This window comes from Scleropages formosus, chromosome 2 (assembly GCF_900964775.1).
Source record: "Scleropages formosus chromosome 2, fSclFor1.1, whole genome shotgun sequence".
In the NCBI taxonomy this organism is placed as follows: domain Eukaryota; kingdom Metazoa; phylum Chordata; class Actinopteri; order Osteoglossiformes; family Osteoglossidae; genus Scleropages; species Scleropages formosus.
The window spans coordinates 929,679-950,835 of record NC_041807.1 but is presented as its reverse complement, the minus strand read 5'-3'; the positions used below and the strand labels follow the sequence as shown (position 1 = coordinate 950,835).

Below are 21,157 nucleotides of genomic sequence, written 5' to 3'. Positions count from 1 at the left end.
TGCGAAGGAACAGTTTCTGCTGCAGAACAACTGAGCTGAGCAACATGGGTGGTATACTGTACAAATAGTCAGAAATAGAGACCTGTGTTAAACTGGCTACCGCTTTAACAAAGTGGTAAGTTGCCCAGGTTTAAATGTAGGTGCTTCATATCAAACCACGAGCGGATTTCGAAGCGCACGTCGCGTGGCGGGCGCGTGCCACCGTAATTCCCACTCGTCGTTTTCGGCACATCGGCCTTTTCGACCGGACTCCGCCCATCCCTGCCTAATTGTTTATGTGTCCGTCTTGGTTTGCCGGCCGCTTGGTTTCGCAAACCTCCCTCTTAAGTAGCATCTTCTTCTTCTTCTCGCGTGGACATGTGCCAGGTCCTCTGGGTAGGTGCACCAGGGCAGGCATTAGTGAGGGCAGCTCTGGGGCCCTGGCTTGAAATGTGCTGAGCAGGATAGCGCTGGGAAGATGTCACCATGGGTGTCTAATCACCGATTCACGTACCACTGACATTCCCACAATGCACTGGGGTACCCTCCAGGGCACTGCATTACTGGGACACTAATGAGTTCAGGCGAAGAGGACAGCGTCCCATCTCTACGCTGCCTTCCCGCAGCATGAAGAACAGTCAAGGATCCTAATATTGAAGCTATATTTTAGCGCCGAAGAAATGATTTATTCGACGTAAAATGCGCGCTCTGGTTTGCAACTTTGTTTTTGTGGCATGTATTGATGAATTACGTGTTAAAAATTTTCCCTATGTTCAAAAAGGCATCATAAAAATTTATTATACCCCCTGTGCTCTAGGTTCTAAATGCAATCAACACTCTCATACTCAGTACCCCACTGAATATGCGTGCGTTCTTTGTATTTGTCATTTTAAACATATAAATGTATAAAAACTTCAACGGCACACCTGGAAGAGAAAGATTAGGCTCGTTGCAGAATGATGTCCCTTGATTTCATAGAAGTAAACGTTTTCCGAATTTTCGGTCACGCTAAAGCCGCGTTTATTTTAAAAACAAAAGTGGGGCGTAGAAAAGGTTTGAGTGACCTTATCGCACAGGTTTTTACTTGACACTTCTAGCGGCCTTGTGTTAAATTGCTAATGAATTTAGAGAACACTTAGAGCCGTTATGGGGGGCCGTTACCCTCTAGGAGGCAGCCGGCATGATGGAGCCACGTCTACAGTCTATTCTGGAGACTCTCTGTTCATCCCTGCTTTGCTTAAATGTGGGCTTGAACGAAACGGATAATAGGATGTTCAATCTATGAAATTAGATTGCCATCGAATACGACGCTCTAAGTAAGCTAAAGGCCGGTCGAAACGAATTGGATTTTGTCGACCGATGGTTAAAAAAGAGAATGAATGACTGGTTCCGCTTATGAATGGTTTTGTGACCCCTCGGCGGCGTACAAGGGGCTGTTTGTCCCCTTTGCTACGTAATCGTTTCCCGCTATGTTGTATCGTGCGTCATACATAACATTGCTACATTTACTGTTGTAAGTGTTGTCAAATCATCCCTTTTTGACGTTAAATATTGGTTTCACGTCATCCTGTTCTGCCTTTAAATGTCCGTTTATTACATCCCTGAGCTGCTTATCGGCATCGGTGCCGAATGGTTAAGGTTTGGGCAGGGGGTCATCACATTTTTGGCACTTTTTTAAAGAAACTAGCTTTGCAGCCTGCTCCTCCTTCACCCAAAGGGATGTCAACTTTTGTATAACTCACTATATCTTTTAACCAGATTAATGTTAACGGCCATTGAGCTGTACAGCCGATTAGTGTCTGGTCCACTGCAGGTTGGTGCACTTGGGGAGAACACAGCATGCGCACCCAGAATATTTAGGGCAAGGTTAATGGTGTCGCGTGGTCCGTCGAGTAAAAATGAAGCGCCGATAAAAATATTGTGCCGCTGCGTACGTGATTGATCTTTTAGATTTTGCTATCATTTTTCATTCCGGCGAAGGAAGGTGACACCGCACGGCTCTGTTTGTAACCTAATGTCACCAATTAAAATACCTGTACGTAAATCGGCATTAGTACGGCTAGAGGAAACCGGAAACTTTACCTGCTCAATTTTGGAACTGCTAGATTGCTTTGTTTTTTGCCATTACTATTGTAAGTTAAAGTTCGAAATGAAATTGGTCGAAACGTACCTGTCTGCCTCTGCCTGGAATGTGTAGACCGGCCTTCAGTTTAAAAAGTGCTGACTACTAGCCTGAGTAATTACTGAGGTACCCTGACGGATTAAATCATTTACATCTGCTGACAAGGGACATCCCGAAGACTCCGAACGCACTCCCAAAATCGCCCTTAGGACCTCCTTTGCGCTCGGGTAAGACGCACGCCTGGCTGTTCGGTAAACGCCGGGGCTCCGGCGGAAGCAACGGTAGAAAGCAGCAGTTTGTCGGCCGCTTAGGTTTTACGAGTCCCTGAGCCGAAGGTGCGTTTGGCGCGTACCGATGGGGAACTGATAGGAGTGCCGGCGGGAGGATCAGAGCTCTCCGTGCGGGAGGAGTGAGCCTGCAGCTGCCGTCTTCGCGCTGCCTTTCAGACACCCGGTTAAATCTGCACCTATAAATCCTGCGTAAAGGTAGAAGGGTGTAACCTGTCTGCACAGACATGCCGGTGGCCCCAACCACACCGCGTGCTTCTCCTCGCTCGCCTACAGAGGTTGCCGGGCGCTCGCCGCGGGACCGATCGTGCGATTCGGCGGCACCGGGCCCCTGACCTGTCACAGCCTCTAGAGTCCGGCCACACTTGGCCGGGTGCCAGGCGGGACCGAGGGGATCGCTCTGCTCTGCGCCGGTAGGTCCCTTTGCCGGGAATGCTGCCGTACGTGTCACGGCTCCGTCGGGGGCGGCGGTCGCGTGGCCGTCAGGGCTGCAAACGTGAAGGTTGCAGGTTCGAATCCCACCTGTTGCCGTAGTGCCCTTGAGCAGCGTGCGCACCCTCAGTTTCTCTAGAAAAAAAACTACCCAGATGAGTAACTTGTTGTAAATCGCTTTGGAGAGAAGCGTTAGCTCTCTAAATATATGTAAATGTTCCCTTCTGAGCGTTGCTTTGTGACACCGTGCGCCATGACCAAGATCAACAGTAAGTCATTTTCTCAGTGTAAGTAGATTTACGCATTAATGTATTTTTAATCGTTTTCATTTCTAGTCCATGGGCTCCTAAAACTGAAAGGTTTTTCGAGGTTCGAGAACTTTAATTGGTGCGTTCCTTCAATGTATTTCAGAGAATGTTTTTTTTTTTCCCCCATTACTGCGGACTATTAGCTGACTGAGTGCACTGCTAAGTTGCTAATTATGTAAAAATATGTGATCTTTCTAATCTGTTCTTTGAATCAGGTGATACAGGCATGTGACACCTCACATCATTTTAAATAATGGCCTTAAAAGACTAATAAAAAACGGATTCCTGAATTCTCTGCATGAGAAATCCCTTTGTATTATAGCAGTGCCTTGGCATAATGGAAGAGGAGTCCTTCTGTTGTATTTTATTAAGTGAGATTTATACTTGGTGGCGCGCAAAGGCGAGGGGCGTCGGGTGCGTCACGGGCGCAGTAATTGGTGTGGACGGGACTCTAAGAAAAGCTCTATCAGCGCCCACTGTGTAGCCAACGGAAAGACATCTCATTTTCTCACAAAGTGGTACAGTAACGCAGCCGAACGCAGATTGTGGAACCCCTTAGTCCCAGAGCGCTTCGGTGAGAGTCTTGAGCTCACACCTCCTCGCCTCCTTCGGTGCCGGCGGCTGTACGGACGTACCGTCGGTTCGCGTTAAGAGGTACGTGTACGTTAGCTCTCGAGCGTTTTGTCGGATCCAACGAGACGTGTCAGGGCCATCGGACTGACGGAACGGCGTACCCGGGCGCAGGGGACTGACTTTGGCGGGCTGGCGAGAGGGTGAATGCCCCTGGGCTGGGGGCGGGGGTAGTCCCGTGTCGTCGGGCGATGGAAAAGACCCAGTTTCAATACGCCTGCGCCCGGTGCGACGTCCCTCACGCGGCACCCCCGAAGGAAGGCTTCCCCTGCCTGCGGCTGCTGAGAATTGGGCTCGTAAGGCGTGGGGTTCCCCGGGTCCTACCTCCAGGAACCAGCAGCCGACATCACCGCTGGGGGCGGATGAAATGCCAAAACTACAAAAACAAGAGATTTATGTTTTTTTCACCCTCTTATCTTCCAGCTTGCAAAAAAAGAAAAGGGTGCAGGGTTTCCTCTGCAGCAGCTGTTGCTAGCGAGAACGCTACGTGGGTGCACTTTCGTTTCTTGTTGTCGTCAAAAACAGCCGAGGGATCGTTCAAAACCAGCAATTTGGTCATCGCGCCCGGCATCGCAAATGTCTCCACGGCACCGGATTTCCAGGACAGATCTGCTGCCCTTCAGAGTGAAGATCTCAAAAGGGCAAGAACGTGTCCTAAAAGGCTTATTAGATCATTTACGGGAAGAAAAATCTTTTATGGTACTGGATATCGTGCCGTCTTTGTCAGACCTTTGTATTAAAAATAGAAGATACATTCAAGTAGGACCCCAGACTGACTGCGGTGCTCTTGTTGTCCCGCAGTCCGCTCCTCCCGGTCGGCTACACCTCCCGACAGACCTAATACCGTCCTCATAAAGTGCTGCAACCAGCAAACTCTCGACAACTCCTGGGAAAAAAAAAAAAACAAAAAAAAACGAAGGGCTAATTACTGTTTGGGAACATGGGAAGTCGTTTTGCTTCTCTTTATTGTAAGGATAATTAGGGACTATTTCTTCCAAAAGTGGCCTATAATGGCGGTGTTTCCAAAAGCTAGTTTTTGGAGAACGCTTCTAATCTGAAGCTCGGCCAGATGAGACGCTTTCGCTCGCCGTCGACGGATCGATCGTCGCCACGGGGCGACGCGATCGGGCTCCTCCGGCGCTCCGGGCCAGCCGGCAGGGGCTGGACTGACCTCCACGGCAGCACGCTCCTGCAGCGGGGACGACCTCATAAGCTGGGAAGCCTGTGGGTATTTATTTAATAGGTTATCTGTTTCTGCCTCCGCTCATCCCTCCTCCCTCCCTGCTCCTCCTCTCCGGTAGTCTTGTCAGTTCAGATAGGAAATGAACGGAACCTTTTTAGCGGCGGAGGTGAAAAATGGGGAAAAAAAAAAAAAAAACCCAAATACAAATCCAACAGCTCACAGAGGTATTCTCACATGTGGCTCGTTGCTGCGGATGCCCAGCGTCGGTTTGTTTTTCAGCTAAGTGGCCCTATTAGAATTTGAAAATTCCTGAAATATTTTTTAACCCGTGAGCGGAGAGAGATGATGCTTCTTCTTTAGTTCGCTCCGCCGGAGCCGTGTTCGTCCCCATCAGCCTCCGACCTTTGAATAAACGCTCTGTCGCCGAAACAGGCCGGCAGATCCTCGACATTGAGCCCGGCGCCCTCTGGCAGTCCGGACGGGCGGCCACGCCCGGCAGCGATCGGCGCCCGAGAGCCCGGTGCCAGTCAAGGCAACGGAGGGGTGGCACGGCCTTGTGCGCGCCAGCCTCGGCTGGTATCCTGCGCTCGGCTCCGCTCGCCGCCTGCCCGCGCGTCGCTTCCGGGGGCAGGTTCCTCTCTCCGGATGCAGTCCCCCAACAAAAGCGCAACGATGCAACAAGGCAGACCGTGTCTACGGCTGCGGAGGGACGCGCGTCTAGACGCTGACGTGCTGAAGTTCAAATATAACTTTTCTGCAAAGTGCCCAGAATTGAACAGAAAATTGCTGATGATAGAAAATGCACTATAATTCCTATGCCAACAAAAGCTGGGGTCACTTTGTTATTGTGAAATGAAATAATGATAACTGTATAATTGCTCCATTGTGTAGCTGCCTGTTTAAACAAAGGGGAGAAGTATAACTCCGGTAGGTCGCTTTGCATAACGGGCACAGAGCAATGAGTCAGTGAGCCGTATCAGTTTTTGCAGCAATTAACGTTAGCGCTACGCAAGTGACCGTTACGCATTAGTGGGCGGCGTTGCTTATTGCTGCCCGAAATTGTCCGTCGGGATCGTACACGCGTCCGACGGGACGGCGCGCCAGTGTTTCCCGGGGACCGACTAGGGTTCGCGCAGCGTCCGGGGCTGACGGCGTGCGGATCGCGGGAGCGGTTGGCTCTAGAAGGCTAAGGATACGATTATGGCCACTGTGACCGGCGTGCGCCTGTTGATAAGAGGGCTTTAATGCTCTCGGTGGAGTTGCCCGTCCGCAAGCCGCCGCACCCCCAACCCCGACCCCACCCTGTTGCATAGGAGCGCTGAGTCAGGCGGCCAGGTCTTACCTCTTCTGACGCAGGTGATGACCTTGGCTGCCTGTCCACGGGCCCCTCATTAGCGGGCTGAACTGGGACAGCACGGCGAAAGTGTGCTAATTAGCCCAGGCCAACCGTGCCCTTGCTGATGGGACTTAGCACAGATCCTTTGAAAGAGGTCTCTCCTGGGGACGAGAAGCTGCTTAGGCTGGAAGTTCAGGATGGCATTATCATATTGCCAGGGCAGCCGCCTTCGAAACACAGGTAGCGTGCTAGACTCTGCTGAGGCCGGCTCTGCTCGTTCTCTGTGGCGCTTTATTATTTTCACGCGTTTGGGCTGCGATAGTAAGGCAGCGTGACGGTTCGATGTCGCCGAACGGCAGCGTTTCTACACCGAGGGCGGCCGCCGCGAGCTCAATCCAACGATTCCCATTTTCCGTATTTTCGTTCGGTGCCTTTTTCGAGCAGAAGCACTTCTTTATTTTGGAAACGCGAGTGTGTGTCGTGCGCTCCCTGTAGTGATTACACAACCCTCGGCACAGCTCACCTCCATCCCACACCCCAGGTGGGAATTAATTGGAGCGGCAGCGCGGCGGCTGTTGTTTGCCCGCGCTCGGCCTTTAATTACCGTGCCAGCCCACTCCCCGTCTCCCCCGCAGCCCCGACTCTGATTACTCCCCGGATATGAGGGATTCGGGACTTTTCCACGGCGTCCCTCGGTGCCGGAGCCAGGGCGTCACGCACCTGCGGTCCAAGTGGGTGTCAGTAGATGATCCTCGGAGACGCTTCCAAGGGCTTTAACCAGTTTAACCAGCTCTGCGGAAAATCCATCGCAATCTCTCACTCTGGTGGCAACTTTCCTCGGCCGCGCATTTCTTTGCAATTATTATTAGCATAATCGATATTAATATTTGAACTTGAATTACTGCCAGCCTTTGCGTGGATTTGAAATTCTAAATTAATCAAGAAATCCTATATATAGTGTTAGTATTTCCTCTGTAGCACCTTTACTCTTTTTTAGGCTCAGTTTCGTGCAGATAATGAGACTGGAAATATGCGAAGGCTACAAAGAGTAGGACTAGGGCTGCGTCCCGGGGACACGTCCTTAGATCTCTCCTCCGGTGGACCGACATTTCTCGTGCGGAGGCTGTTTTTAAGTGGTGTCCCTGAAGGTGGCTGATTACCCCACAGGGTTTGAAAACAGCCCTCCGTGTAATAGGCGGGCATTACTGTGCCGGGGCGTGTAATCTGTGGCCTTCGGTGCTGTGGTTTTGCCTCCTGCTACCGGTGGAGCCACTCGACTGTTGGGCGCTGCGGGGCCGCGGGGCTGCGGGCGGACAGAGCTGGCTCCCCGTGGCCGGCAGCAGCGGACGCGCTGGAGATGCACATCCCCCTTGTAACCTGCGTGTCCAACCCTGGGCTCTTGGCCACACTGAGATACATTCTAATATGCCCCAAAAGCTCAGATGGTATTGCACAACATTATGCTGGTTAAGGAGATCGGACGCGTAATCAGATTTCAGGGAAATACCCCCATGACACAGTTGCTTGAACCTCGGGGCCGGGGTAAGGGGATGGGTAAGAGAGGTGTTAATGAGGGCTGACGGGCAGGCCGACATATCTCGCCCTAATCCCTAAACCCTGGAGTGCGGGTGGGGGCCGGGGGAAGGGGGCGTCACATGAGCACCGGGGCTGACTCGCCCTCATCTGGGATCAGCCCCCACTGATCCGTGGCAAAACGTACCGGGGCAGGGGATGCGGTTAACCCCCACTCGGCTGTGCTGGAGTCACGAGAGCAAGGTGTTTCGGCGAACGCTGGGCTGCATTCCGGTTCTGCCGTGAAGGGAGCACAGCACCGTGTCAGCACAGGGGTTCTTAGCCTTTTTTATGGCGCGGACCCCTTCGGCAGTCTGGCGAAGCCTATGGGCCCCTTCTCGGAGTGTTGTGTTCACATACAGCATATAAAATAAAAAACAGAAGGTTGCGAAAGAAGCCAATTATATATAAAAAAAAAAAAAAAAAAACAATTTTTTAACATAGTAATATATGTGCTTATTTGTTAGTACATTAAATAACAGAAGTATGCATTTGAAATATGGGCCCGTTGGTATTCAGTTTTACTTTTTGAAGATATCAGCGCGAAGGCTGTTACTTATCTTGAACGCGAAACTGCGGGGCGTTACTCAGCGATGTTCTACAAGGAGAAGAGGAAGTTAACTCCACCCATAATTGAAGGAAATGCTGAATTTCAGAAAGAGGTTAGTGAAATAAAGATGTACGTCGTTTTTCCCATCCGAGTTCCCGGACCCCCTCGGATCTATCCGTGGACCCGGGTTAAGGTCCCCTGCTCCGACCGGTAACCGAGAAGGCGCCTCGAAATTCTCCCGTTGCACCTCGAAGTACAGAAAGACCGTTTGGGGTCCGTGACTTCCTGGACAATTCAAGTTCCTTCCTGGTAACGTCTCGAGGTTTGAAGCCCGAGGCTGCGAGCTGAGAGGGGACGGGGGGCCCTTCTCCTGCTGCGGTGCCATCTGACAGGGCTGTAGGGCAGCGCAGGGTGGGCACCGCAGCAGGAGAAGGCGGGGCACAAAGCCAGATCTTGGCGAGTTAGGAGACAACCGGAAGAAGTCCTCGATCGGCTCAAGACCCGAAATAAGGCAGACGCTTTGAAGCTCGAAGCGTTAGGTCGCCGCGGCATCCTCGCTGGGGACAGCGGTGCGGCCGCACACGGAGGACGGTACGGGGCGCGGGCCCGACGTACGCGGGGAGCTGTCGTCTCCGCCTGGCGTCGCGCAGCTCCGGGAGATAACGCTCCTCCAAGCTTGTCCTGTGCACCTCCCTGCCTCTTATTGATTTTTGGGGATGGTATAAAAAAAACTCTAAGCACTTCATTTTAAGCTCATAAACCACTTATGAATCCTCGGAGTGTTGATTAATGTCTCTTAAGGTTGAAGATAAGTCAGGATAAGACGCAAAATTGCTTGGGACAGTAGTCTGTCATTTTTCCCCTGTCTGAAGACGTTCCTGAGGGTGATTATCGCGTGTGCTTGTGTCATGCGTGTTACGAAGGGTTTATCCAGCGACGGTGCTTCCCCGGCCCCTCCGTCCGTTATATAACAATAGGCAAAGCGCCGCCGCGGCGAACACTCGTGGGCCGCGTGGGAGCCGCGGGCTGTCAGCGCGTCGCCCTCGTCAACTTCTGCCGCGCCACCGTTTGGGAACGCTGCGAGGGACGCGGGGGACCGGCGCGGGACTCTCCGAGCAGTCTTATTAGCAGAAGACTGGACGAAAGGGACCGAAGAGCCCGTCTCTCCGGGGACCCGGTGGCGGAGGGACTCTTGGGGAAAATATATACCTTTGCGGAGCACACCGGTGCCTGGCTGGGAACGTTTGAACCGTGGGTGTGTATGAATTTCTCCTTCCGCATGGAAACAAGGGAGCGGACTTGAGCAACGAGGTTGCTTGGCCGTGGCCATGTGCTCCCGGTTGATGAGGAGGGCACCGTTTGCCGCGCCGCCGTAAGTTCGACCGTTCGGCACTTGCGCCCTTCGCCTCTCCCTTGCGCCACTGCGCACCGTTAAATGGATCGATCCCTTCCGCGCGATTACGCGACAACTGTACTTGTACCGTTTTGAAAAGTTGCGAGGTGATGAATGGGGCGGCGGCCGTTTGCTTTCGTTGTGCCGTTAACGTCGAATTTTATTTTTCGTCGGAAAAAGTGGAGATTTTTCCACGCGCTGGAATCGCAGTCGCCTGCAACCTGTCTCCCGCAACGAGCTGACCGCCCAGCTGCTTGTGTTCCAGCCGCGACAGTGACCTGACGACCATCATTTCGAACCTGCACCACACGCGACAGCTCGGCATGCCCGAGGGCCAGTCCTACGGCGAGATCATCAGGACCAACGGCATTGAGATCGCCTCCGGAGCAGCAGGTACGGTGCCCCGTCCCTCCGCAGCGCTGCATGCCGCTTCCTGTCCGGCCTACTTCCTGCATCGCTGTGATTTGTTTTCATCACTTTACGCACTATTTAATCGTGTGCCTTATCGGAGCTGCGGCGCGCCCTCCATCTCTTCATTTCCGTACCTATTAAAATTAGCACCTTAATTTGCCGTACTCGGTCTAACTGGCATAATTAATTAATTGCTCATCCCTTTGCGTCCGCTTCTAGCTCATTACTTAATGTGCGTTTGACATTTTCGCTCGCGATGGAGGGCCGCTGACTTGTTTCAGATTCCCACCCCTAATAAATAGGTTTATTAGGGGGAGTAATCCAGTGTGATCCAAACAGAGACAGCGAGGAGCTGGGTAATTGAATGTGTTAATTACAAGATTTTTATCTGTCAGGCTTTTTAGCTGTGGCTCAAGCTCAGAGGGAGAAGGGTTTTCAGAGCGCGGCTGCGCGTTCACCAGTAGCTCCAGGCGCGCTGCGGGAAGAAGCGCTGCAGCAGTTCTTCAAGAATTTAAAATTCCAATTTTGGGCATCAGACGAGGCTGTAGCCGGTAGACCGGTGGCTAGTGCGGTCGCCTTGCCTCCCGTCGTGGCGTTTATGCTGAATTGGTACTGGAAGAATTATTAAGTATATAGGAATTTATATACTGTGCTGCATAGAAATAAAATGGCACTCTGTAATATAGTGTGGTACAGTATAATATAGTACTGTACATAATGCATAAACTCGAACGTATAAGGTGCTTTGGTCAAAGAGACCGGAACAGCTTATTAAATACAGCTTTATGAATCATCCAGTGGAAACGAAGATTTTTGGGAGTTTGTCTGATTCCCACCTTGGAGCAATTGATTTGAAATGCTCGACACCACAGCCACTTATAGCGGGAAGGACGACCCGTGTCCAGAATGTTCCGCTGTCCGTGGCTGCGGTGGGCGAGCGGAGCGTGACGGATAACCAGGTCGGCATTTGCGAGCGAAGAGCAGTATTGATCAGCCCCGGAGCCGCTGCGATAGATGGTGGCTCGGAGACAGCGGCTGACGTTATTCTTCCCTGGAGGGATAGCCTGGAAGTCATGTCCGAGTGACTCATTCACCTTTCCGCAGGAACAGGCGTCGATGAAGGAGAAACGATGACGCGGTTAAAAAATGCCCACGTCCCGAAACGTGAGCTCCTCGTACCTTTTAAAAATGATAATCACGAAAATACGACATAATCGCCGATGCTCGGGCGAAGCTCGACCTGCAGGAGAGAAACGAACGAACGACGTACGTACGTCTCACTCTATTTAACTTTGTCTGACGCGCTCGGCGGACCGCGCAGCCGTTTCCCTCTGCGCTTTCGAGGCTCCCTCCTCACTGCGATGAGGGTGGTGCGTCCGGTCGAGGTCACGGGTCACCTCGTGGCCCCGGGACGAGCGGTCGCTTCTGCGGCCTCTGGTGGGTTCCGCTGCCGACGTGAGCTTCGAGGGGTTGCGGCGCTCACCGTGCGGAGGGATTTCTGGAAGGCGCTCGCCATCAGCAGATATGCATGTTAATGGGGAGACACCAGCGGCGCGGGGGTGCCGCCAGGGAGGAGGCCTGGAAGCTGTCAGTTGGCACATTAAACCCAGATTTAGGAGCCCGTTTAAGCGGCTCGCCTCGTCTCTGTAAACAAGTCCAATCCCATCAGCCGGTGTCCCGGAGCATCTAATTCCGTCTGTCGGTGAAATTAGAGAGCTGGACTGGGGCACGGCACCGGGCTCGGGGTTGGGGACGCGGGAGGGTATGGATGCACGAAGGAGAAGACAGCCAGTAAGACGCTGTCCCCGAGCCTGTGCCCTGTAGCCGGCCGGCAAGCGCCCGCTGACCCTTCGGTCATGCGACCCGTGTGAAAGGCGTGCCTTGCGCTACCGCCGACACGTGTCCAGCATCTTAAATTTTGATGGGCAGATTTGAGGGTCTCTTTATCCGAGAAATGTGCGACCTGATCCGGGTTCTGGAAAAACACGTTGATTAATAAATAAAGTGACGCAACCGCAGGGATGCTGCATGGGCAGATACAGACAAATTAAATAAGAATGAGATTTGGCAGCTTAGCTTCCAACGTGTTGCTGCCGGCTCCTGGGGCTGTAGGTGCACATCTGTGCGTGTGTGTGTGTGTGTGTGTGTGTGTGTGTGTGTGTGTGTGTAAGAGGTCATCTTCATTCACATTTCCTTGCGCAAAAACCCAAAACGAAATTGATGGAGCAGCTTTCCGCTGTGCGTTCGTGCCAAACCAGTGAAAAGTCAATTTCGACTGTGATGCAGGATATTTTGTTTTTTTTTCCCCTTCCGTTTCATTCCAGTGGTATTTTTCACAGAGCTTCTAGTATTTTTCTGCTGTATAACTCGCTTGCTTTTTTGTCTCTCGGTCCAGTTTTTTCCACGTTTCTACCCTTTCCCTGCAGTTCTGCCCCCAGGTTTCCAATATATACACTTGGCTAAACGCAAACAAGTACAGAAGCGCTTGGTCACATTTGTTGACGCAGTCGAGAGCGGGGATGCTTTCCCGGCATTCCTGCAGCCGACCGAGGACGCGTTTGCGCGGCCGACGTAGTCGCCTTTCCAAATAGATGCAGCCAAAGGAAGAGGATCGGGGCTCCCCGGTGGGGCAGAATGTCGACGTGCCCAGTAGTGTCAGAGTGAAGGACGCCTTCTCCGCTGTCGGGGGGGGGAGGCGTGGCGGTACTTGCGTTTCAGGAGCCAGACAGGAGACGCGACGAAGGCGTCGGCGGAAAGGGGCCGAGGCGACCCGCGTTCCCCCGGCCGCAGCCTATTGGCTGACGGGGCCCCCGGGTTGTCTGGCTCTCAGACTCCGCGTCGCACACCGGAGGCTCCGGCTCCACATGGGGGACAATGCTCCTCAGCGGAACCCCGACCCTTTCACTGAGGCGTAGAGGGTGTGATAAGGGGGCTTTGCATTATGGGCTAATTGGATCATGTGACTGCCGAGTTAACCCCTGTTACTGGTACGCTCCTAATCGCCGCCCCTCCTCTGCTTCCCCGCAGTTGGGCAGCAGGGCCCACATCATTCATCTCAGTCACAAACATAACCTTAGAGCAGAGCAGGAGGCTCAATTATATACCTTGTGCATTTTGAGCTCAAAGCTAGAACACTGAGCATCACCCATGTTGGGCCACACTCACACACACACACACACACACACACACAGTCTACAACTGCTTGTCCCAAGGAGGGTCACCACAAGCCAGAGCCTAACCCAGCAATACAGGGCATAAGGCTGCAGGGGGAGGGGACACACCCTGGACAGGATGCAAGTCCATCACAAGGCACCCCCAGCAGGACTTGAACCCCAGACCCACTGCACCAACCCACCCCCATACCATGTTACATTAATTGATTTAGGTTACAGTTTCCTCCAAAGCAACTTACACCATTAAGGCTACAGTCTTAGAATTATTTACCCATTTATACAACTAGATACTTTCACTGGAGCAGTCGAGGATAAGTACCTTGGTCAAGGGTACTACCACTAGAGGTGGGGATCGACCCTACAACCTTCTGCTCCAAAGGCAGACGCTCTGCCTACCGTGCTACCAACTGTCTGCGTTTCCTCTTTCCAGCTTTGCTTCCAGCAGGAATGCGGTCTCGTACGTACAGCACACTGTCCGTTTTTTCCACGACGTTCGCCCGCCTCCCGTACCCGAGATAAAGGAGGCGGCTGACCGAGATGCGCTCGGAAATATAGCTGTAGCGCATTCTCGGTAACGCGCCTGTCATGGGGATTCGCCGCGTGTTTATCTCCCTCTTCTGCCTTCCCTGTGATTGTTCATTGTCGCCGCCGCCTGCGAGCGGCACCCTCCGCTGAACCGTGAAGCACATCTTTTTTATCCGCGCTTGTTTTTTTCACGATGTTTATTCTTGAAGACTGTTGTCGCCGTCCATCCGCATCCCACCCACAGCCCCCCCCCCCCCCTTTTCCCCGGACCCCTCGCTCCCAGACAGATCCCAGCGGGGCCACCTGGCCGGCGGAAGCGCCCGCCCTCCGTCCTCCCCGGCTGATCAATGACGGCCTGAGTGGCCTGGCGGGGCCGGCGAGCGCCGGGATCGATAAGTTATTAGCACCATTCTGTCAGCCTTAATATGGAGATTGATCGTAGAGCGTGGGGGGTTGGGGGCATGCGGCAGCCCCCCCTTCCCCATGCCAGGCGGAGATGACAGATTAGGAGAGGAAAGGGGCTGTCGGGCCTGTCAGAGCAGAAGAGCTACTGCCTCCGCTTTTGGCCCCGCTCCGCTCTCCTCCCTTGGCGTGCTCAAGATGCGAGTTCTCGCCCCTGTGTACCTCCGCAAAGCCCCGCCGTCGCCGGCCGCTTGTCACCGCATACCGCGGCCGGGATGGGGAGGAATCGCCCATCTGACCAACTGATGGCGTAGCGCATGGTTTCTTCACATCCCGCAAACGTAAAGCGGAAAATATCATTTTTCGACACATTTATTCGTCGCCGTGCCGCATGTTTCGTGCGCATCCAGTGCCGCGCTTAAGGCCGCTGCCTTCCGATGTTCGTGTTCCCCGGTTCAGATCCCACTCCTCCTGCAGGGGGTACAGCGAAAATGACCGAGGCGTATAAATGGACGGGTCTCCGTAAGGAGCTTCGAAGGAAGTCGCCGGCTAAATGAACGTGTCGCCGGATGTCCGGAGACATGGCGAGTGCGAAACCGGAGCGTTCGGCAACCGGAAACAACGGCAAAGCGAGCGCTTGCCCTCCGTGTGGAGCGGCGCGAACGATCGCGAAGTGCTCCCGAGCGGGGCGGAAACATGTGAGCAGCGGCGGTGCCTTGTTGGCTGCTTCGGGCGGCGGAGAGGGAGCTGCTGGGATGAGGCGGGGGGGGACAATTGATCAGCCATTTGTGCCGGGCGCCGGGGGAGGGGGGGCGGCGGCGCCGTCAAAGCCGGTCCCATTAGCACGGGTTTTCACAGCAGGCTGCGCTTCGGGGACGGCAGCGACGGCGCCTCCCCCGGGAGCGCACATCAAATGGCATCATTAGTGGCGCGACGCTCTTCGGAGGCACCCGGCAGCCGCCGCGGCCCCACAAAGGCCCGCGCGCCGAGGGGGGAGGTGCTCGTCGCTCGGAGAGGAGGCCGAGGACCCGCCGGGCCGCGCTGGGATGCGTGACCGCATGTGCCGATGCGTGCCTGTTTTTCTGTGCGGTTTGGTCGCTCCCCGGTCGCCCAGGGTCACACATCGCCGTCGAGCAGCGGCACGGGCGGAAGCCATCTCTGCGACTTTAACAGGAGTGCTCAGAGAAGGAGAGAGAGAGAGAGAGAGAGAGAGAGAGAGAGGAATTCAATGACAAACGGCTCCTTCCTTCCTGCTCGTGTGCGGTGCCATGCTCGCGGCGCCCCCACGCTCTCCCTTATTAGCCACGTATTGATTCCGAATCTACTTCGGGGAGGAGGGTTTCGCTGTAGACCGAAGGGCTCTCCCTGGCGTTAGAACGAGGTTAGCCCAGGGTTAGTGAAGTTTCCTCTCCGGTGTGTGTGCGCGCGCGCTGGGAGAAGGGGAGAAAGCCAAAGAGCGAGTCGGAAGAGGCTGAAAGAGAGAGAAGAGGGAGGTCACGAGCTGCGCGAATAAGACTCACTAGGAGAGGTGTCACAGCAGGTGAATGTGACAGGTGGGGAATCTCGGCCACTCTCGGCTCAGGGGCAGCGCTCTCTTCGCTCTCTCTCTTTGCTCTCTCTCTCCGCTCTCTCTTCGCTCTCTCTCTTTGCTCTCTCTCTCTGCTCTCTCCAGTCTCTCTCTGCTCTCTCTCCCCGCTCTCTCCACTCTTTCTCTGCTCTCTCTCTTCTCTCTCTCTGCTCTCTCTTTGCTCTCTCTCTCTCCCCTCTCTCCGCTCTCTCTCTGCTCTATCTGTCTCGCATTGCTGAGGTTGTGAGGTTCGGAAGGGGGGCATCAAGCGTCGGGAAATACACTGTGGTTGTGAAACTAGAGCCGCAGACCCACCCCCCCCACCCCCTGCACCACACGCTACTAACCACCAGACCTGTCGCCACGGGCCCGTTTTGACTCAGCCGGGCCGTGCGACGGCACGGCCGCTCTCGAGTCCTCCCCGCGCTCACGCTCCTCGTGCAGAGTTCCCCGAAGCGCGATGAGCCAATCGGTTGCTCTTCTTGCGTGTGGAGCGCGGAGCCAACTGTCAACGTCGACTCTTGTCTCCAACAGATGACACAGTAGGCAAGAGGAGAGCCCGTTCCCCCAGCAGCAGCAGCGAGTGTCCCTCGGAGAGCAAGAAGTCCCGCAGCGTGTCTCCCAAAGGTAAGGAGCGCTCGCTTCCCAAGTGTGTCTGTGTCTGTGTGTGTGTCTCTGCGCGTGTGTCTGGGGGGGGGTCCACGTCTTCGCTCCTTGAGGTGAACGAGCGAGAAAAGCACGGAAGTGAAAGAAGGAAAGCGTGACACCGAAGGAGTCGGCTGGACAGGAAGGCTGCGCCTCCTGTGGGCCACACACACACACACACACACACATGATCCATAGACACGCGGGCATAAATACACACTTGTGGTCATTGTCTCACACACATACACGCAGTTGCGATCTCTGATTTATGAAATCCTTAAAAATAAAGCAAACGTAGTGCTTCTCTCCTCCTTTTCAGGTGCTCCTACTTGGGGGGGGGGGGGTCAGAGCAGGGGGGCTAAACACAAAAATGAGCAGTTACTATGATTTTGCTCCGGCGTTTCGGTTATATCGGACTTTTCGATAACCACAGACGTCGAGACCCAAGGTCAGCTGCCGAAACAGGCGATGGATATTGGACGCTAAATTAGCGTACGGTCACCGAGGTTCTTAAATGATGTTTCCCTGGTAACCAAGGGTGGTGCAAATTTACATATAAACTAGGACGAAGCTGTGGAAAATGGCAAGAAAACAGATGTGTGCCGTCCGGCCTCCTTGACAGGTACATACCTCGTGCATCAACAGACTGCAGGAATTCTCTTCATGAAGCCAGATCTGCATTTTTTCTCTTATGCAGCTTTTTTTTTCTTACACAGTCAGGCATTCTTTTCAATCGGAATATGTGAATTTTTATATAAGTGAGCCACACCTGTGGTTTTTTTTCTGGCCACACATGTTCTTCCAGATGTCTTGACCAAATCGCTCCTGTTGTGGTCTGTTGCGGAACGCCACGAGGCGACTCGCACGCACCCGTGATGCCACATGGCACGGATGCAGCGCTCACCTTTCGCTTTGTGAGACGGAGATGTTGGGTGGCCCACAGTGAGATGCTAGACCCTTCCCACGAGATCCCTCTCATGTCCCTCCATCAGCCATATGGTGCTTCGCTTAGGAAGCCCGCTCTCGGTTTGGACCGCAGGTGTTGGACGACCGTGGTCGCTGGATGGTTGCCGGACTCGGCGGCTCGACGGGTCCCGGATTGTTGGGATCCTCACTGTCCGCACGACCCTTCTCAGAATACCATCGTGCCGATGAGAAGTGATTTGGGAACATTTTAAATAGCTTTACTTATTTCTTTTTTGCCCAGATGAGAGTCGCAGTCTCGGGCACGGATGAACGGGGGCTGCCGAGCGGAACAGCCGGTTGTGCCGGGCGGAAAGCAGTGAGGGTGTCGTGGGGGTGCGGTTGGCCCACGGGCCACGCGCACGAGGCCGGAGAGCGAGTGGCCAGACTAGCAACGCCGAGCTCGCCCTGACCACGCCAGTCTGCCTCATGAATGAATGATGAGTTCCCCTACTCAGGCCTGTGAATAATAGATACTGCAGATATAAAATGCATTTATTACGGAGGCTTACCGAGGGGGCGTCTGCGGTCGGTGTGAGCGATCGGCGTGTGATCACGTCAGCGTGTGCGCGGCTTCAGGGTGTGTGTGTCGATGCACTGTAGCGGCCATTACTAATGATGTGCGGAAACCAGGGCCTCTCCCCTCCCCCCACCAGTAAAGTTTCCCAGTGTGTGTGTGTGTGTGTGTGTGTGTGTGGAGGGGGGGCGACTGCTGGCCCACATGAGCAGATAAGTGCAGATTACATATTTTGTGCTGATCTGCACTAATGTGCTGTGATTGTCATCTGGACTCCTGCCCAGTCCCGGTCGCTGTCCGGCACCTGCGCGACCGCCAGTGGCCGTAGCCCGTAGCAATGGTTGGCATCCATCTGGGCAGCGACTCCCCGGCACCTGGAGACGGAGCAGGTCTCTGCGCGTGAGGGTTTACCTTTAACGACTAAAGCAGACAGCGACAAAGCGCAAATGAGCCGGAATTATGGCGGGCTGAGCGGGGAGAGGGAAACAAGCAGATTTCCCAGTGGAAAATCCGTACTTTAAGCGGCGGAGCTGGCACCCCCCGCAGCGCACGAGCCCGTACAGAAAGAGACAAACTCGCACGCTAGCGCACACACACACACACACACACACACACACACACACACACGCGTGCGCGCGCACATCCTTCTGGGGGATTAGCCAAAGCTTGGTTTTCCACCCAGTCTACGTGTCCCCCCCCTCCCCATTTTCGGTATGGCTCCAATGTGGCACCTCAAAGCCAAACTTTTTGTGTATAGGAAAAATATCCCTCCTGGTGTAATTGCTGAACTGTGACACACACACACACACACACACACACAGGTTTCTTAGAACTAAAGCTCATATGTATGTATGTGCGTGTGTGTATCTATCTTCGTATGCGTATGAATGTATATGTATGTACAGTATGTCTTCCCAGCATCGTCCCATCTGTGCATCTAAACTTGAGACCGTCCCCCGCGTTCAGTTTGTCGGCTCTTGTCCTGCCTACGTGGAGATGATGAGTAAAGGGGAAATGTCTTTGTCTCACCAGAGAACTCCCACACCCCAGCACTGGAGCCTCTGGCCAGTCACATGACCCCGGAGGAGCATTACCGGCGGATGATGTCAGCGCTAAATGAGCAGGGGTCCTATGAGGAGCAGCAGCAGCGCCTCTTCCAGCTGGCCAACAGCATGGCGGTCCCCAGTCACGGAGGTGAGTGAGCCCCGCGCCTTATCCGCTCACACGACGCTCCCGTAACGCGGCGCGTCGCGTTCGCCGATTTAAACTCGTTGGGCCGCGCCCTTTCATCGCCGTTCATCGTTATCCGCGCATCGGTCCGCACACGTCGGCTCCGAGTCCCCGACGGTGCTGCGCTTCGACTGAAGGTAAAATCCCCTGGGTGCCGGTACAGGTGTTTAGTCATGTTTTCCCTTCTGAATTCAAGTAGTGCATGTGGTCATGAGAGTTTCCAGAAAAGAGGAGTGCGAACGACCTGAAAACGATTCCTTTAGACTCCTCACACGGGAGGTACACTTTACATCTTGAGGCCCGCCGGAGCACATAGATTTCTGGTCCGGAGTCGTAGGAAAGTACCCGTCGGTGTACCTCAGCTGAGGCTGGTGCGCAAATCTTACATGTAGGGGGTGCTACCAAACCCCTGTCCACAGCCGTAGGCTGGCCTCAGCTCTCTGTTTATTCCATAGCGTTGTTTTCTTCACATAGCTTCAGAAATCTCACTTATTTCTTATATACGGTATTAATGAAATCAAAGTAAATTAACCAGGTCTACGTATTATTATTATTATTATTATTATTATTCACTTGGGTGCCGCAGTTACCGTATTAATAGCAAACTTATTTTCCAGACTTGGTGATGGAACCGACTGACTTTTCACAGTTCAGATTGTTGTGCGTTTGAACAAGTCTTGGGGCCAGTTAAAGTAATTCTTTCCAAGATGTGAAGGTAGACTGTTTTTTATTCCCTTAAGAGAAGAACACTTATAAAATCAGTATCTTTCTTTGCTTTTCATTCCTCGGCAGAAACGCATCATGTGTTACGTATATAGGTGCGGCATTTTGTTCCGTTTTGCCCAGCGCTGGAAAAGGCCTCCGACCAAAGCTCTTTGGAAACCCTTTAACCACTGTTTGGTGCTGTGGAACACACGCGTTTGGCTGCGCTTACGTGCGTCATTATTTTTTTAAATGCCCTGCGGCAGCTTGTTGGGAAGGGCACTATACAAAAGTATTGAAGCGACTTTCCTCCCCTGAACACCGTTCCTTACGGTGATGGTGACGCTACGCTGATGGCTTTGTCGGCTCTTTTCCGGGGTCCCTCTTCTCAGGTGTGCTTATTCCTAGCACGGAAGCCACCTGCTGTTCGTATCAATGCTTTTTGAGTCAGTTCGGGTTAAAGTGGCAGCGATGTTGCATGTAATCAAAGCAATGATTACATTTAATAATGTGATGCATCTTGCGCTTATGAAAATGGAGATTAAAAACAAAGGGAGAAACTGACCAACTCTTTGGGTATGAGTCATTTCACTCACTTTATTCAGTATCCCACCTGGCTGCCTTGGTCATGATTTGTTATTTGGACTAATTTTACTGTTTATTGGCTTAACCGAGGGGGAGTGCGGTGGCGCAGTGGGTTGGACCGCAGTCCTGCTCTCCAGTGGGTCTGGGGTTCAAGTCCCGCTTGGGGTGCCTTGCGGCGGACTGGCGTCCCGTCCTGGGTGTGTCCCCTTCCCCCTCCGGCCTTACGCCCTGTGTTACCGGGTAGGCTCCGGTTCCCCGTGACCCCGTAAGGGACAAGCGGTTCTGAAAATGTGTGTGTGTGTGGCTTAACCGATGCTTAGAATGGTTTTCTCATTCACATACATGGGTCGTTTTCACCACGTCGGTTTAGAACAAGAAGGTTCGCCAGGGGTTCTACAGCAGGAGGTGGGATTAGAAGCCCCGTCTTTGAGGTGCAAGGTGGCGGCTCTGAGCACCACGCCACCCGCTGCGCCCAGTGACGGATCTAGAGCTTGAGAAGAACGCATGCGACCCTCCGCTATTACGCAACTGAGAACAGTTTATAACTTTAGCAAGAGGAACTACTGGCGAGTGTTGAACTGGGTTCCGTTAAGACCAGAATCACAGAGCTGTGTGTCAGCACACGTAGTCTGATGATATGATTCA

General features: G+C 53.5%; 1 protein-coding gene across 6 annotated transcripts in view; it reads left to right on the top strand.

Moving 5' to 3' along the window:
* The window catches only part of LOC108933933 (sterile alpha motif domain-containing protein 11-like), a 53,748-nt gene that overhangs the window by 20,286 nt on the left and 12,305 nt on the right, over positions 1-21,157 (top strand). For all 6 annotated transcript variants that reach the window (XM_029249088.1, XM_029249079.1, XM_029249093.1 and 3 more), the window contains exons 4-6: positions 10,058-10,185; positions 16,405-16,497; positions 19,028-19,189. In XM_029249088.1, coding sequence (XP_029104921.1) covers positions 10,058-10,185; positions 16,405-16,497; positions 19,028-19,189 — 383 coding nt within the window. The remainder of the gene's footprint in view (positions 1-10,057; positions 10,186-16,404; positions 16,498-19,027; positions 19,190-21,157) is intronic.